Below are 17,138 nucleotides of genomic sequence, written 5' to 3' on the forward strand. Positions count from 1 at the left end.
GACTGTAGACTGCACTATCATGGTCAAGCGGCATAGGAAAAATGCCAGCAAGGACCGACAGTGATCTCAAATAATATGTCTGGGGAATACATGTGAAAGGGACGTTCCAATAACAATGTACCATTTTAGCAAGTGATGATACATATTGTGCTACTAGTATTATTGCTCACCCTAAATGACCTTGTCTATATAACAGGCTACAGCCTACAGTCAGTATGTATTGTCTCAGTGTCCCCTGTAGCCCCAGTAATCAAAGAGCTACAAATCAAGGCTAGGCTATGTCCGAATTTATTGTCCTGACACCTTAGTTCTTATTTTATTTTATTTTTTAAAATCTATCTGAGTAGAAAACAGGTCATGGAGCATGATAAATTTCACTGTATTTATTGCGAAGTTATCGGGAGGAATCCAAGCCGTTTGCCCCACACCTTAAAAGTACCTTACTATTAAAATGCTACAAGAGTTAAAATGTTTCAAGAATCATCTCCTTCCAGCTATAAAATTTACCCTAACCCAAAGGATGCTGTGCGGGGGATAGGTTCTCTGTTCAACATAAACAATAGATTTGAAAATAAACAACTTGGGTTTACTTGAATTATCAAAAGCAGACTGGTCAAATTATAATGATGCAGCGGCCAACCATAATAACCAAGAAGCAACCAGTAGTCAGCATAATAGATTCCAACATACTAATAGCAAGTAACTTGGAATAATTGGGTGCTTAAGGATTTCTGCAAGTAATTGGATTTTTGTGGTTATGGCTTCTGAGTACCTCTTGCTGATATTTTCAGAAGCTCTCGTGCGGATACCACACCACATTTGATTATCTTTATTATAGTTGTAATTACTAATTATCTTTTATCTTTATTTGGGTTTATCTTTAGCATTTGGATTAGTCAGGATTAGTATTTTGAGTTTGATTAGGATTCGTTTCATGGATGTTTATCTTTTTCTCTATAAAAAAGATTTATTTTGTATTCAAACTATTATTATTAAAGATAAAAAGATTATTTTGTATTCAAATTATATTATTATTAATCAAAGATTATTGTGCAAATTGTGTTTGCATTTGGTGGTGATTTCAAACAACCCTTAGGAGGTGAAGCCTAAGGTTTAACCGTGGATTGATTTAAGTGGGAAGCCTAGGTTGTCCTGCATCACTCTCTCTCCCATCTCAAATATATATATATATATATATATATATATTTATTTATTATATTTATTTATTGATAGGTTCCTTTCTTGCTAATAGTCTCACTCTCAACTATTCTCTCCCTTCCCATGAATCCTCAGCAGCTCTTTGTTCTCTTATTTCTAGCTCAAATTCTCAGCAATCTCATCTCATAATCTCTCCTGAGCTTCCATTCCTATTCTGAGTCCCATCCACTTCATTCTCACCACATTCCTAGCAAGACAGCCCGTTAATCCCAAAGTTTCGAAGGCTGCCGTGCATCATTTCACAAACAGTGAACAAAATAAAATAAACATCTCTGAAAATTAATAAATGAACTCGTCAATTGGAGTCAAATATGTAAGCTTAATTTTAAGCTTGTCTCTTAAAACTACAATGATAATTGGAAATACATTAAGGAGGGACTGAAAGTCAAAAGGTCCAATTCTATTTCATATCTGTATCCTCATCCTTCTTTGGGGGGTTTCTCAATTTGAAATCAGCAACAGCCACGTCAAGAGTGCTTCTCACATGCTGGCACATCATCATCAGATCCTGGCATGCATCTTTCAATACCTCGCGTGCTGGAGCACCTATAAAATTCCAGGCAAGAACCAAAAACCACCAAATTCATACAATGTGCATAGCCAGAATAAGTCTCCTAAAATGCATAGCCAACTTAAGACTGAATTCTCGACAAGAATCTATGGCAAAGAGCTTTATACAAGTAACATCAAATATTTACTCTCAGCATGTTCTTCATAGTGTAATTGCAAGACAACTTTTTACCAAATATTTTTCTTTTGATGAGTGACATCCTTTTCATAGAGGGAAAAGGTGCAGACACTTTCAAAGCTTTATTCCCAAGCACTTGGGGTTGCAGAAAATTATGTAGATATATTGCCTATTATGATTTTAGAAGGCATTTACCATAATAGTATTATAAATCTTTGGAGCACACTAAAGCAATCAAAATTAAATACTTGGGCCAAGGTCATAACTATTATGAGAGAATAGCATATGCGCTGCAGAGCAATTTCTTTTCAATTCACAGATTTTTTATTATTATTTATTTTTAATTCAATTGTTACAATAAATGGTGAGGGGGGATTTGAACCTTGGTCCCCCTCATAAAGGAGACCAAACAATGCAGGTAAACTACAAGGCTCTTGGCTCTTTTCAATTTACAGATTGAACTACACATGATATGCATATATAATTATAATACCTCAAATGAAATTACTCAGGAGAAGGAACAACTAGTTAAAATACATTGTTGTAACAATAAAAGAAATCAGTAGCAGGATGCATACATGTATCATCATATTAAACGCTAAATCATATATTAGGGATAGGCTCAGGGCTGAAATTTTAAGAAGCATCTTAGCTAGAAAACAATCATTAAGATAAATATGTTGCTAGAGATGGAGTGTGTATCTCTTACCTGTGGTTTGTACTCTGATATTAACTCGATTATCTGAAGGATGAGGAATGCTATACCCGCTGAATGAAACCCTTGGACTGCAAGATGACATTTTGGTCTCTCAGATAAATCATCAGTAAACAAATACATCCACAAAAAGAAGCCAAGTACTGACACATAATGGAGAGATAAAAGTACATAAGACCAGAAGCTATTTCAAGGTTTTAGCTCCTTAACATCTCATCCTAATCAGCAGGAATAGATGCTTAGCTCTCTTTAGAAGAGCTTAATACATTAATCCATTTGACAAATTCAGATTACTTAACACAAATTCCCATTTGTGCAGCACTATCTAGAACTAGAACCTATACTAAATTACTAATAATTTAATGTTCATAACATTTATATCAATTTTTGATGACATGGAACCTCACCAAGGCAAGGCCTTTTGAACACACCCCTAAGGAATAAACTACAGAAGCACAACCCCACCCGCCAGAACAATATATAGGGTATATTGTTCCCTATACATTGTGCTGCCAAGGCCACTATTTCGGCTTCTTTCTCAATGAGTTTCCTTTGCAACTCTTGAAGTTGTTCTTCCAAATTTGTGGTGCTGGTTACTAGAACAGGCATGTCTTCAGAATTACTTCCATCTGAGATCTTTAACACTTTTCCAAATTGATCCATTAAAGTTTTTGGAAAATCTTCTTGAAAAATAGACTCTGAATCTCCATATAGTGGACTGTGAAAACTACCTTGTGTTTCCTCAGTATCAGAAGAAGTGGTGGAGATTGATGAGCATCAATAATGGATTGGGACATGAGGCATGCTCTAGAGCTGGTGATAAACACACTGGTCCCTAAAATTTCAATTAGGGAACAATTTGGTCCCTCAATCTATCTTTGCTGTTTATGCGACTAACGGGACATTGTGGCACCCCAGTTTTGAGAGACCAAATTGAACCGTCACGTATTTAAGGGGCCAAAATTGATTTTACGCCGAATTTTAGGGACTAAAAGAATATATATTTAGAATCTATGACATCAGCTACATGATAATTATTGTTCTTACTAACATGCTGGGTTTTTTTTCTTATAGGTGGGATTTGAATCCAAGTCTTTTATTAGATGACAAAATACTTTACCAATTGAGCTAACATGTATTGATTCCATGAGCAGGATCATGTAAGAAATAAAGCTCAACACTCAACAGTCATCTTTACACATACCCAGTGATGTAATTGACAGTATAAATGTAACTAAAGCAGAAGTATTTAAAAAAATTGAAACATACAAATAAAAATAAAATATTGAGAGAGAAATAAGAAAGCAAGCACTGACTCTTGATTTAAGGAGAATCTGACTGCATTTGCAAGCGTATGATCTTCATCTGTCAAAGAAAACGTTGCATTACTATTGTCTGCATATGACCCGTGTTCCATCTTCGTCTATAACTCTCTACAACACCACTGCAAACCCAAAACGACACCGTCAAAAACACACACACACAGAGATTATCACAAATAGTCACAAATCCTATGAGTTTATATAAACAAAAACTGACTACAATTAATCCTTACATAACTAAATTCCCAATCAAAACACACAAAAATAAATCCTATAGAGAGAGAGAGACAGAGAGAGCTTGCCTGTGAAATTGACGAAGAAGACAAAGTACGAAGTGGGAGAGACAGAAAGTAAGTTAGTCGGTTCGTTAAGTATATATCGCTCATACCCAAAGTATGTTGTATACGGTAAAATATATTAAAATAAATTACAAATATATCCCTCTACTCTGAGTCTGTATTACTGTTATGTACTCTTACGGTTACGTGGCTTACGCTTATTGGGGATTTCCTTCATAAACGTTCACACTGTATAATTGCTTCTAAAACCCTAAACTTTTGTATTCTCCATCTCACACACAAGGCACAGAGACATATATATAAATCAAATCTAGGGTTTTCAATTTTTCAGCTCTTGCTCGCATCGAATCTCTGTATTAACTCTAAAACAACTTAATTTTCCATCTAAAAGAGACACAGAGTAAGATTTTTACTACTACTACTATTAATTAATTGAAGCCTGAATTTCGTTGGCATATATAACTGGGTTTTGAAGTTAACAAAGCTTGATTGACTTTTGTTTGGTTATTTCAGGGTCTAATGGCTGCTGCCAACGATAGTGCTAATGCTCCAACACCTTTGGAGAGAGAACAGGTGGGTACCTTTTGTTTTAGCTAATTTCTGTTTCCCAAATCTTCAAATGTTAGATTTTTGTGGTGTTTCTGAGCTTAGCACAGTTTTGACTTGAACTGAATGTTTCAAAGATTTATGTGAATTTTTCTTTTTAAACCTTTAATGGGTGTGCCAATTTGGTCTCAGCAATTCCTCGGGCTTGATTATTTGAACTCTCTAATCTATTTTTGTGTTTGGGGTATTGATTTTTGGCAATTTAAAGTGATGGGTAATGCTAGTTATTAGCTATCGTTGAAAAAGGTGTTGGATTTTGAATTTGGTCTTGGTACACTGTGCAGATCTTTGGGATGGCGGAAAAGGAAATGGAGTATAGGGTGGAGTTGTTCAACAAGTAGGTTTTCTAATTTGGTTCTTTTATTTGTTTGGATGGATGGGTGAAATTTCTAACTTGTATATATCCTAATATTACTAGAAGTATTTGTATTTCAGAAGAGGTTTTTTTTTTTTTTTAATTTTTTTATTTTATATATATATATGTTTTAATTTTATAATGAAACTATCTATGGTTAATGCATTTTAGTAAATGCTAATGTTCTATATGTATCCTATAATGGATTGCAGATTTTACTTTTTAGATTCTCTTCTCCTATTTTCCATTTTCAATGAGTATGTGAAGAGTGTTCTTTTCTTTCATTTGTTTATTAATTAGAGATAGGTTGTACCATGCATGAGACGGATTCCAAGGGTGCATTTCGTGTTAAGGTCTGCTCTACCAGTGAGATGAAAACTATTGAATGTGGATGTGTTTGAAAACTTCCTATGAAAAAAATGACTTTTTCCTGGTCACTTCATTTGAACTTAGCCATCGATTCGAGGTGTTGTAATTTGGATGATTGAAAGTTTTGGTCAAAATTACTGTTAATTAGTCCTCGTTGAAGTCCCTATTAAACTTCACACAGGAATCATCTATTACTTATTCTTGTAGGATTGGTAAAATAAAAAAAAAAATAAATAAATAAATAAATAAAAAAAAAAAAAAACTCTATAAATTTCAAATTTGATATATACTTTTACAGTCTTTCTACAAGAGACTAACTGGTGATTAGATTCAATCTAGGAACACTTGTATTAGGTTTAGTTGTGATAAAGGTATTCCTTTATTGTCTACTTGATTGTATGGCTTTAGTCAAGTTTTCACTCTATTTGGGGGTTACTTTGGGTTGTATAAGAAATTGAAACCCTTTTTATTAGATAAAGTACTAAGACTTTTTCTTTGGGGCTCCGCACTTTGGGAAACTGGCTGCTAGTTACAAATCTTCAATAAGTTATCGAGAGGGCTATCAAAGTCGGGTGCAAAGCATCTACCCCCCTCCCCTCCTATTTAGGGGATTGAGGCTAAGATTTTGAATAGCTTTCCTGAATTCAAGTTGATTATGTTTCCCGCTTTCTTCTTAGAAAGATGATACTCAATTTTCTCTCATTAACTATCTTTGTTAATGGGTTAATTCATTAGTGATATGAGTTGAACAGTTACTAAATTCTGAGAAAGATATGCCTTTTCTTTTGAACAAAGGTGTGGTCTCACCTAAAAAAGATGAGTGCATAATTACCACCAAAAAAGAAACTACGCTATGGTAAGCACATTTATCAATGCTTTCACTTGCTAGATTAAGATTGGGAATTGGACTGCTATGGTTGAGGATGTCTCTTAGTGATATATATTTTGAATAAGATTGCATTGTTTATGATTTTCCATTCATGATAAATATTTATTGAGGTTAACCTGCTTCCTTTTTCTGTTTTTGAATCAGGCTTACACACACATGTTTTAATAAGTGCGTTGAGAAAAGGTACAAAACTTTGTGTTTATTTCTTTCCTGCAATTTGCATGAACTTTTCTAAGTTGTTTTGAATTCACTTTTGAAGAATCCAGTTAACTTTTTTTACAAAGTTCAGTTATTTTTTCTCTATATTAATTAATTTCAGGAAGTACTCATTTGACATCCTTGTGTAAAGAAAATGTATCAAATTGGTCATATTATCATTTATTATTTCAGGTACAAGGAGTCTGAACTAAATATGGGTGAAAATAGTTGCATTGATCGCTGCGTATCAAAATACTGGCATGTAAGTTGACAATCATATTCACATATGGTTTACACAGTACTTCCCACAGTATAAACTTATGATTGATGTACTTTTTTTTGAGGGGGTGGATTAAATTTCTCATTATTATATTACTCTCTTGTCTCTTGTTATAATTTGATTGATATAAAGTCATATCCATGTTATAATTTGCTTGATAAGTTTGTAAATATTTTCAAGCTACTCATAGATATCCTGTATAAGGAGCAATGCAGAAGTTTCAAATGTGGACTGACTCTCATCTTTTGTCATATTCTTTTGAACTGGATTTTGTTACAAAAAAAGACAATATTTCAGTTTCTTCTTACCTTCTCATTTTTCCCCTTGGCCATTCTTTGAATTTCGTTGTCTTGATGTTTGATTGGATTCTCTCCATCATGTTTCTGGCTTAAGTTTAATTTTATATCATCCATTACTCCCATGCTTCCTTCACATTATTTTATTTAGTTTATCAATGCGTATGTTATACTGATAATTCTGTGCACCATGCCATTAGCTTAGAAATATCTGTATAAGTCTTGCGGCCTTGATGTTGCTTTAGAAAGGCCTAACCTTACAGTCATGTGATTTTCTGTGACATCAGTATTTGAATGGTGTGGGTTGCTTGCTGGTTCTATTTTGTTTTGTGGTAATTTAGAGTATGGAATTGGTATTTCATCACCTGTGAATTATGATTTGCGTGCAATTACCATCATGTAATGGAAATAAAAGCAAGCTGTTTTGTGTTTTTGCCAGGTGACTAATCTAATTGGCCAGCTGCTAGGTTCAGGTCGGCCCCCAATGTGAAATTAAGGCTATTCTGAAATTTGTTCTACATTAGTTACGTGTTTACCTGGCTGGCTGCCAAAGGTTTGATACTGGAATGATTTTTGTTTGTACCAAACTTTATGAGGTGGTTCCATTTTGTTTAAAAAAAGAAGTATAAGCGGCAATTTGAATTTATGCTACTCCTAGATTTAAGTCATAAAATTGTTAGCTCTTCATAAATGAAATATTATTCTTGGAAAAATCATCAGTATTTTGTGATGATTCTATAACATGTTGAATTGTTTTTGCTGCTGCTTGTTTTTTGGAAGTTTGCAAATGCATGAAAGGAATGGAGATGTTAATGCACATTAAGGGCCCACTTCCTTACTCCACAGAGCTTAAAAAAGTTCTATGCGTACATCAGTGCCCTTCCACTTCTAAGCATCTGAAGTTTGTGGGTCATTCTAGCTGATCTCATTATGAAAATCCAGACTGAAAATGAATTTGCAATTCCTACATGTGTGAACCTTGAAGCCTACAATTGAATGACTCAAATTGCAAGTTAGGGAATCAAATTGCAAGCCTGTATAAGACATGTCAGATACAATAACATCAATTAAGCAATCCAGTATGTTTAGATTGGATTGGTATATTAGTGGGATCTGTTTATCCGACTTTTTTTAATATTCTTTTCAATATCGCAAGGTAACTTGCGGCAACACGGTTTAAGTGCGTTGCCTCCTACCCCGCAAAGAAGGAAACGAGAGCTTCACTTGAGTGCAAATCTAAAGGCCAAAAATTATACGTGTAGCATGTTTCTTGTAGATATAGGACGTTAATTAAAGGGGCAAGAACAAGGTGATGCAGCCTAAGGAACCTATTAACAATTTCAAAGCTCATTTCCTAATCATCAGAATTTAAAAGGCAAGAAATTCAACCCCCGAAAAGCCAAATTTTTTTCCATAATGCAAACACAACTTTCATTCTTACCATCACAATCTGAATATAGCAGAAGCCACAAGACAGCTAAGAAATGTGAAAAAAAAAATTAATTACAGAAGCAACTAAAGACTGAGATAATTAAGAACATAGATCAAACGTAAATTGGACATTAATCCTCAGGTGCTGTAGAAACTAATAAGCCAAGGAAAGGAAGAGATGGATAAAGATAGATACAAGGGGTATTTTCGTTTGCTATTTTTTTCTTTTCTTTTGTCCCTAATGCAAGAAGAAAGGGGTAAAAAAACCTATACACTTTCAGTTTCTGTGTCTTTGTGTTTCCAAGGATGTTCCATCTTTAAGACTTTCCTGTGCATCATTGTCCATCCCAAGGCTGAAGAGGGCAGCTGCTTGAAGATAGAAGGCAGTAGGCCATTCAGGAGCTATTACCTGGGCTTGCATTGCATCTCCAAGAGCTTCTTGTGGCATTTCACTCATCAAGTAACACAAGCAGCGTCTGGCAAACACAGTTGGTGATATCATGGTCCCACCATCGATGAACTATAGATTCAAGCAAAAGAGATCCCACGTTAGAATAAATAAAGGAGCAAATTCAACAGTCCTCTATATTTCTATCACACAGATCATAAGACTTTTTAAGCTTAAATTTGTACAAGGGGCCTATTTTATCTATTTGCTGAAAGAGTGCTTTTTTCTATTTTTTTTAGGAACAGGTTTAGTAACGCAGTTTCAAATGCACCTTTTCAAAGAACAGTAAAATACTTTATTTTTAAGTACAGCCTTTCAAACAATCTCATTTTCCAAAAAAAAAAAAAAAAAAACTGAAAATAAGTTGTACCAAAGGCATAGCTCTCCAATTTCCATTTTGAAGGAAAAAGTGATGTAGCTTTGCCAAAATCATTATTTACTTTTCTAAAATCATTACCCATCAAATGGAACATAACAACTGCGTTCCAGCTACAAAGAATGAGGATGTGTATTGTGGTCTAGTATTTTATTAATTGAGATGTGGAAGTATATGCTATTAATGTCTTGATAATATTACATTGCCATAGAACTGCAATGATGTGTCAGCATTCCTAGACATTCAGTTTGCATAACAATTTTCTAGTCGAAGATTCTGTAGATCTAAAGAAATGACTTACTTGTGTGTAATAACTAAGGGCATTAGCAAAGTCCTTAGATCGAAAAGCAGAATCTCCACGCTTCTTAGAATTCAGCGTTTCCTGTATTTGATTTGTCCACATTTGGAAGGAAAGCTGCAAGGCAAGGAAAATCCCATGGTATGATGGTATTGAGCAATATGACGTGTATAAGAGGAACCAAATTCAAGTTTGAGAATAACAAACACTAGTGCAAGTTTGAGAATAACAAATAATAGTGCAAGCAATTGAAGTATATTGTATTATATTACTGGTTTGTATATTGAAATTATCAGTATCACTGTCAGGCAATTTTCCCTCAGATCTCTCAAATGCTGTTATAAGAAGGCTTGCTTAACCAAAAAGACCTAGGTATGATGAATATACATGGTTGTACATTGGAAAACATCATATGGCATGAAAACATCATATGACATGAAAACACGTTGGGTATTTTGGTACCCCAACTATTTAAAGAGCAATAATAGCCCTTTTTAGCTCCAGAAGAAAATTATGCAAATGCCACAGGACATGCCAATAAGAGAGGAGACTAACACATCACGATCAAAAGCAGATTTGGGAGATCTTGAGCATTTTATTAAGAAACGTCCCTGAAAGTTGAAAGGCCAACCTTTTTCCTCAGTTTTTTATTAAAGCAATAGAATTTAGAGAATTACTAATCATGTTTGAAAGGGACACAAAGTCATGTCACAGAAATATTGGAAAGATGGACTTTAAAGGCAAAACCTTTGATAATATTTCAGCATAGAAAACTGTACTTGTACGGATCATTGTGCAAATTAATATCACATAATAAAAAGCAACAGGCAAGAGACTAAAAGTATTTTTTTTCTTCCTCTGACATTAGATTGAAGTAGCAAATTTTGCATAATTCTGGGTTAGAGAGACCACTAACCTCATTTGCCACCCCCTCATCATCCTTGTATCCAACAGTTTCTAACATTTCGTGTATTGCAGTAAGATCCCTTCTTGAGCAAGCTTCACCCAGAGGCGTTAATGGCACCGCTTCCTTTGGGGATGCAGTCACATGCTGTATTCCCATCAAAACATGTGATGGGACCTACAGAATACCACCAAATGAGATGATATAATATCCTCAAGGTATTCAATTCAAATGCCAGCACTGTAAAGCAGAAATCAGCTAACCAAACTTTCATTATTGGTAGAGTTTCAGCATAAAATAATAAGTTCTTCATAACGTGCAAATGCCAAAATATATACTCAAAGAAGCAAATATTTTCCAGGCTATAATATTGACTGACTGAGGTCCATTTATGTTTAAAGAAGTCCAGCATACCTGTGTTTCTTTCTGAAGAAGGGCAAGAGAAGACACAAGAGACTTAGCATTTGGCCTCTCGCGGGCTTCAAACTGTAAACAACGTGAGGCTAATCGCACTAATTCAGTTCCATCATCATTTGAGAAATGACCCTCCAAACATGAATCCATCAGCATCAGAAAATTTTTGCTACGTATCAAGTCAAGTGCCTGTAAATAAAAGGAAAAGTATTGAACTCCACAATTCCTAATTCTATTATATCACACTCACAAGGATGGTAAATGCCACGTGTCTCACATCTGGCTAAAAATGGGAGGATTCAATGGGAGGGGATCTTATTCCTTTTCTTAGAAGGTCAAGAACTATTTAAGCTAAGACCAAAGATAGATACAACTGAGTATATAAGAAAATGTTTACATGGCTGGGAGGGATGTGTTTGCCACTGAGCAGGTCGAGCAATAGGGTGCCAAAGCTGTAAACTACACTTTCTGGTGTCACTCTTCCTGCAAATAGATACATCTGAGTAGCTCAGTCAAAGAAGCATACAGAGGCATGGTGTGTTCAAATTCATATAGATAGAGCTAGAAGCAGAATATCTTTTTTGCTATTATCAAAAATAAAAGCAGAAGTAAAAACATATTCAAGAGAGATAACGAGTAACAGCTTAACAGTTACGTGGCTGAAAAGGCCAGTATTCTATAATGGAATAACATTCCCATTCTTTTTACTTCTATTGATGTTCGCAGTAATAGGGTTTCCTTTCTGGAACACCTTAATCGGTACAGTTTTCATTTTCTGCTTTTGCACCACATCCTACTTACAACTGTTTATACTGCAAGCCTTAAAATTAGATACTGTTTCCATCAAACATGGTTGTTACCTGTTCTCAAGTATTCTGGAGGGGTGAAAGCCAAGTTTGTACTATAGCTCTTGCCATCTCGGCTATTCTTCATAAGGCCGAAGCAGGAGAGCCTCGGATTTCCATCCTGTTGATTATAGACTCATTGTAAGATGTAAAGCACATAAAGTAAGCAATTTCTTTAGAAAAGAAGGCAACAAAACTGAGGAATGTACCTGATCAAACAAAACTCTGTAAGCATTAAGGTCATGATATAATGCCCTGCCTTTACTGCTACAATAATCCAAAGCTTGCGCCAAATACATAGCCACTCTCAGCCTCATTGCCCATTTCATAGGCTGAGCCTCCCCTAAACAATATTTTAAGCAAATACGAATTAGAGAGAAGTAATTTTTCAATTAATTGAAGTAAAGACACATAATAATCGCATATTTTCTTCCCACTCGGTTTGGCTGCTCAAAATACCCAGGCTAAGTCCCAAAAAAAAAAAACCTTTAATTTAAACTTTTGATTATTCAGTATCCCAGAAAATCATAAGCTTTAGCCCCAAAATTTTGGGACTGGCTGTAGTCAGGATAGCCCAGAAATTCAAATAATCCACTCAACTAATTTGACAACAATTAAATCGATTAGCAGAAAACCACTCAATTTTCCAACACATAAACAAACCAAAATTTACCACTAAACTCAAAAATCCCACATTTGCATCTATCTTTGTCACCCTTCTTAAAACCGGTTAAAACCCATTTCACACAAAACATCTATATGCATAATAATGTAGCATAGCAATAATCAGCTCAAAACTAAGCACAAAAATTCCAAATACAAACATGATCTATTAAACAAAAAGAAAAGAAAACTCACAATGGAAAAGATGTTTAGAAAGAGTGTCATTAGGCATGAACTCAGCAACTAACAATCTCTCCTCCCCTTCACAACAACACCCTATCAAATTCGCTAATCTCTCGCTTCTTAGCTGGCCCACTGCTCTCGCTTCCTCCTACAATCAAAATCCAATCACAACCTATTAATACATATAGCTATAAATAGAAAGAAAGAGAGAAAGAAAGTTTGAAAAATTTACTAGGAATTGGCGAGAATCTGGCCAAGCAGACTTGTTGAAGCGCTTAACAGCGATCCGAATATCATCTTCAAGCTTCCCTTCGTAAACAACATTTGGAGCTTTCTCTCCGTGCTCTGATACTATGTTCTCTGAAGAGAAACCCCAAGTTGCTTCACGAAGTTGATCTAAGCTAAACTCTCTGAAACTCCCCAACAACAAATCTTCTCCCTTCGCTCCATTCTCTGCAACCATATATCATCATCATCATCGAAACCCTAAAGCACATAAAAAGTCGCAATTTTTGCTCAATGATTAAAAGTAAAAAACAAACAAATCTTACCAATGTCGGAAAACTCTTTGAGATTTGACTTCATATCTGATGCCCAAAAACACATCGATATCTTGGAGCAACGAGCTCCCATTGCTATTTACTACCACCTTAAAAGATTAAACTTTTACTAAGTTTCTCTTTCAATCACTTTCAAATATAGAGAGAGCGAGAGAGAGAGAGAGAGAGAAGAAGAAGAAGAAGAAGAAGGAGGAGGAGGATAAGCTAGGAAAGTAAGAAAATAGAGAGATAAATATAAGCTATAGAGAAAGTGAGAGAAGAAATAAATAATAATAATAATAATAAAAACATAATATATTTTTTTATTTATATAAAAGCTTTTTTTTGGATCAGGATTGTTTTTTTTTTTTTTTTTTAATGTTAAGTTTTTCGCACCGCCTAAAAACTCAAATCAATCATTCCTATGTTTCTGTTTCTGCTTTTTTCCTCTGCACAGTTTTTATTCCTTCTGTTTTTTCTGTTGCCAGAAACTCCACTCCTCTCCCGGCGCGTGGCATGCACCGGAAATTCGCGTACGGACACGTTAGCATTTCGTGGTGGTTGGTGCCGTTTGCGAGTGGAGACCGTATGGGGGGACAGTTACGTTGTTCTTTTCCCATTTTCGTTATTGAATTTGAAAGGGGATTTTGATTTTCTCTAACGTTCTGTTGTTGTTGCTGTTGTTGTTGTTGTTTTTTTTTTTTTTTTCCTGGAAATACATTTTGTTACTGTTTGGGGTTTTTTTTTTTAGTTTCCAATGGCCAGCGAGGTGTGAAAGTGATTTTGTTTTTTGTTTTTCGATATGATGATATAGAGCGGCGAATTACTTTTCGCTTTCATAAAAACTAAGAAGGGTCAAAGTCAAAAAAAGAATATCTCGATGGCACGAACAATATAACATCTTGGACTTTTTTATTTTATTTATTTATTTTTAATAGAACACCTTGGACTTGAGTTTAGGTAAAGTTGCATTTATTTGAATGGTTTAATTATGTGACAAGTCTTTATCATCATCATATCCTAAAGAACGAATCAACTAATTACATTTTCTTTTTCTTTTTTGGGTTTAGGGCCTCTATAGGCATATATGGAATGGATATAGGGTTGTAGGTCTGATAATTACATGTGTGAAATAATCTGTGGTCAGGGTGATAGGAAAAGGATGTCATTTTTAAATATTACAACTTACAATTAGTGCATTCTCAAAAAAAAAAAAAAAAAAAAAAAACTTACAATTAGTGAGCATGATGGTAGGATAAAAGGTAGGAGTAATATTTTGTGCTTTTCAAGATGTTGATATGAACAAAAGGTACAGTTCATTGCTTTCATGGTACCTTGGACTTATATTTTTCATGTGTTACTTTTCCTGTTGTGCTTTAGATTTTTCTTGTTATGAAAATACCATAATTTGATGATGGCAAAAATTTAGTGTTCTTTTGGTTGGGAGATGAAAAAGTGGGGAGATAAAAAAATAGAGAGAGGATAGAAAAGTAAAGGGATGAAAATTTTCCCTGGTGATTTTTTATTGGAAAAATGAAAAAGTGAATGGATGAAAAAAAAAATTATTTATTTTTATAAGAGAAAAAAAAAACTTTTTATTTGATTGAGGATAAAAGTAGGAATATGGAAAAGATAATTTATATAAATTGACTCATATGCTTTTATTAAAAAAAAATTTAAAAGCAATCAGGCTAAGTTTATAAAAACAAAAAACATACACAAATAAAAATAATTTTTAAAAAAAGAACCAACAAATAAATAAATAAAAATCCAATCATGCCCTACTTTTTTATTTAAAAAATTGAACAATTGAAATAAAAGCATTTACTCCCAGTTAGAGGAAAAAAAAATGGTAAAGTTGAGAAGCTTGTGATATGAGCATTTTTGTCCAAGTATTTTTTGCCCATTTTCTCTCCCATTTTCTTTCCAATTTGGAGAGATTCCGTTTTGGTTGGTTGAGGAGAAAACTATTGTACCCCACCAAATTCTCCCCCCTTTTCCTCCTCAACTAAACAACCATAAACATTATTTTTTCTCTACTTTTCACTCCTCAATTTTCCATCATTCATATAATTACCCCGAACCAAATGGAACCTTAAAATTTAAATGTGTCTTTTTTATTTTTTGTTTTACATATAAGATAAATAATATTTGAGTCCATGACATCCACTATGCGATAATTGTTATGAATAATATGGTCAAGACACCAATATATTTTCTTTTTAGTGTAGGCATGATTCGATTCAATACTCTTTATCAATGACAATAAATTTTACTAGTTGAACTAACAAAAACTACAAAAATATTTTATTGAAGCATCATAATTTCATAAAACAAATCCTTACCTTCAAAGTATGTGTGTGTGTGTGTGTTATGATCCAAGATGATGTGCTGGATAAATTGTATTTGAAATATTTGAATTCAAGCTCAATGATAAAAATTTTCTCAATAAGGGTTCGTAGGTTGAATGATATTATCAGTTAGATTTGTTTTCAAACCAAATTGTTATCATTTCCTAAATTTTCCATTGTATTTAATAGATGAATGATGAAAAAAAAAAAGTACAAAATTAAACTCAAAATGCCTTTTTTTTCTTTCAAGTTCAAGATGCTAGTCACCTTGAATTGACTAAATAGCATGATTTTGGCATATAGATTTGAATTTGAGTAATTAAATTCCAAATATCTTGTTTAATAATTAAAAATGTTAAGGATTTAGATTTGAAATAACTTATAATCCCATTAAATTTTAGAAATCCTTATTCATGCCTCAATAAATTTCAAATTTCAAACCTTTCTCTATACATCGAAATAAGGAATTTTAAAATCTATATATATTTAAAAGTAAGGCATTTTAAATTCATTGATTTAAAATCAAAATTCAAATTCAAAATTAAAGTATCTAAATGCAGCCAACTATCATCAATTTAACCCGGTTCATATCAGTGTGTATAAAGGACAAATTACCCCCCAAAGATGAGTTTTTAATAGGATTAATTTAAGGTAATCATAATCATAAAAGTGGGACCTGCCGATTGACAAATGACAAACTTTGGTCCTCCCTCTGCTAAATTTTAAAAAAGATAATATAATCAAATTTTTACTAGGTCCGTAGAGTCATTAGTTGCATTGGAAAATGACTTCTTTTCCTTCTCTTTCGTGACTTTAATAATTAACGACCCAATTACCCAAACTTTGAGGCTCAGCTTGGTTTACTATAATAATTAATAGGCTGAAATGTTTTGATTAGTTCAAATCTCAAAGGTTGGAGTCTCTTTCTCTTCCATACTGTAAGTTTATTAGATCAAGGTTATTTTGCTCCGGGCAACGGGTCAAATAATTTATGAACTACCTATGAATTCACATTAGAATGAAGGCACATGGTACGGTTACCAACCAATTCATGCTATTCACACCAAGGAGAGTTTGTTTTCACATGAGTGAAAAGAAACCGACAAAAATCACACACTTCATCTGCAAATTGGGTTAAATTGGCATGAAATTATTTAATAAATTGGTTTAGGAAATATTTTTTAAAATTTTTATAAGAAAAGAAAAAACTAACTGATTTTTTTGACAATTTTTTAAGAAATATTTTTTAAACTTTTTTTTATTGGAAAAGAACAAAACAACTGATTTTTTTAAAAAAAATTTATAAAAATTTATCAAAACTTTCCTATATTATCCATTAATAAATGTTTAAAAGCATTTGTTAACAGAACTATCTTCTTAATCCAGCTAAAAAAAGAAGAAGAAAAAAAAGTAAATGAAAAGTGAAGTAAGCTCGTGCAAGTTGACTTGTA

The 17,138-nt window shown here is 33.6% G+C and overlaps 3 protein-coding genes across 4 annotated transcripts; 1 reads left to right on the top strand and 2 right to left on the bottom strand.

Moving 5' to 3' along the window:
- Positions 1 to 1,476: 1,476 nt before the first annotated feature.
- LOC126728237 (uncharacterized) lies at positions 1,477 to 4,349 on the bottom strand. 2 transcript variants are annotated; one of them, XM_050434100.1, is made up of 4 exons: positions 4,246 to 4,349; positions 3,938 to 4,065; positions 2,616 to 2,692; positions 1,477 to 1,764 (listed from the first exon to the last, which is right to left on the bottom strand). In XM_050434100.1, the coding sequence occupies exons 2-4, from the start codon at positions 4,036 to 4,038 to the stop codon at positions 1,619 to 1,621; spliced, it is 324 nt and encodes a 107-aa protein (XP_050290057.1). In that variant the 5' UTR covers positions 4,039 to 4,065; positions 4,246 to 4,349; the 3' UTR covers positions 1,477 to 1,618. The 2 variants fall into 2 exon arrangements, with proteins under 2 accessions (XP_050290057.1, XP_050290061.1); XM_050434104.1 differs by lacking the exon at positions 4,246 to 4,349 and adding an exon at positions 4,177 to 4,207.
- Positions 4,350 to 4,476: 127 nt separating this feature from the next.
- Positions 4,477 to 7,996, top strand: LOC126728252 (mitochondrial import inner membrane translocase subunit TIM10). The gene is made up of 6 exons (XM_050434108.1): positions 4,477 to 4,642; positions 4,756 to 4,815; positions 5,133 to 5,185; positions 6,606 to 6,644; positions 6,852 to 6,921; positions 7,675 to 7,996. Exons 2-6 carry the CDS (start codon positions 4,762 to 4,764, stop codon positions 7,723 to 7,725), a joined length of 267 nt encoding a protein of 88 aa, XP_050290065.1. The 5' UTR covers positions 4,477 to 4,642; positions 4,756 to 4,761; the 3' UTR covers positions 7,726 to 7,996.
- Positions 7,997 to 8,618: 622 nt separating this feature from the next.
- On the bottom strand, positions 8,619 to 13,566 carry LOC126728227 (serine/threonine-protein kinase BSK5-like). The gene is made up of 10 exons (XM_050434092.1): positions 13,349 to 13,566; positions 13,030 to 13,250; positions 12,810 to 12,945; positions 12,161 to 12,294; positions 11,967 to 12,072; positions 11,504 to 11,589; positions 11,107 to 11,295; positions 10,705 to 10,869; positions 9,792 to 9,905; positions 8,619 to 9,186 (listed from the first exon to the last, which is right to left on the bottom strand). The coding sequence occupies exons 1-10, from the start codon at positions 13,428 to 13,430 to the stop codon at positions 8,944 to 8,946; spliced, it is 1,476 nt and encodes a 491-aa protein (XP_050290049.1). The 5' UTR covers positions 13,431 to 13,566; the 3' UTR covers positions 8,619 to 8,943.
- Between the last annotated feature and the right edge of the window lie 3,572 nt (positions 13,567 to 17,138).

Source organism: Quercus robur, chromosome 1 (assembly GCF_932294415.1).
Source record: "Quercus robur chromosome 1, dhQueRobu3.1, whole genome shotgun sequence".
NCBI classification, from domain to species: domain Eukaryota; kingdom Viridiplantae; phylum Streptophyta; class Magnoliopsida; order Fagales; family Fagaceae; genus Quercus; species Quercus robur.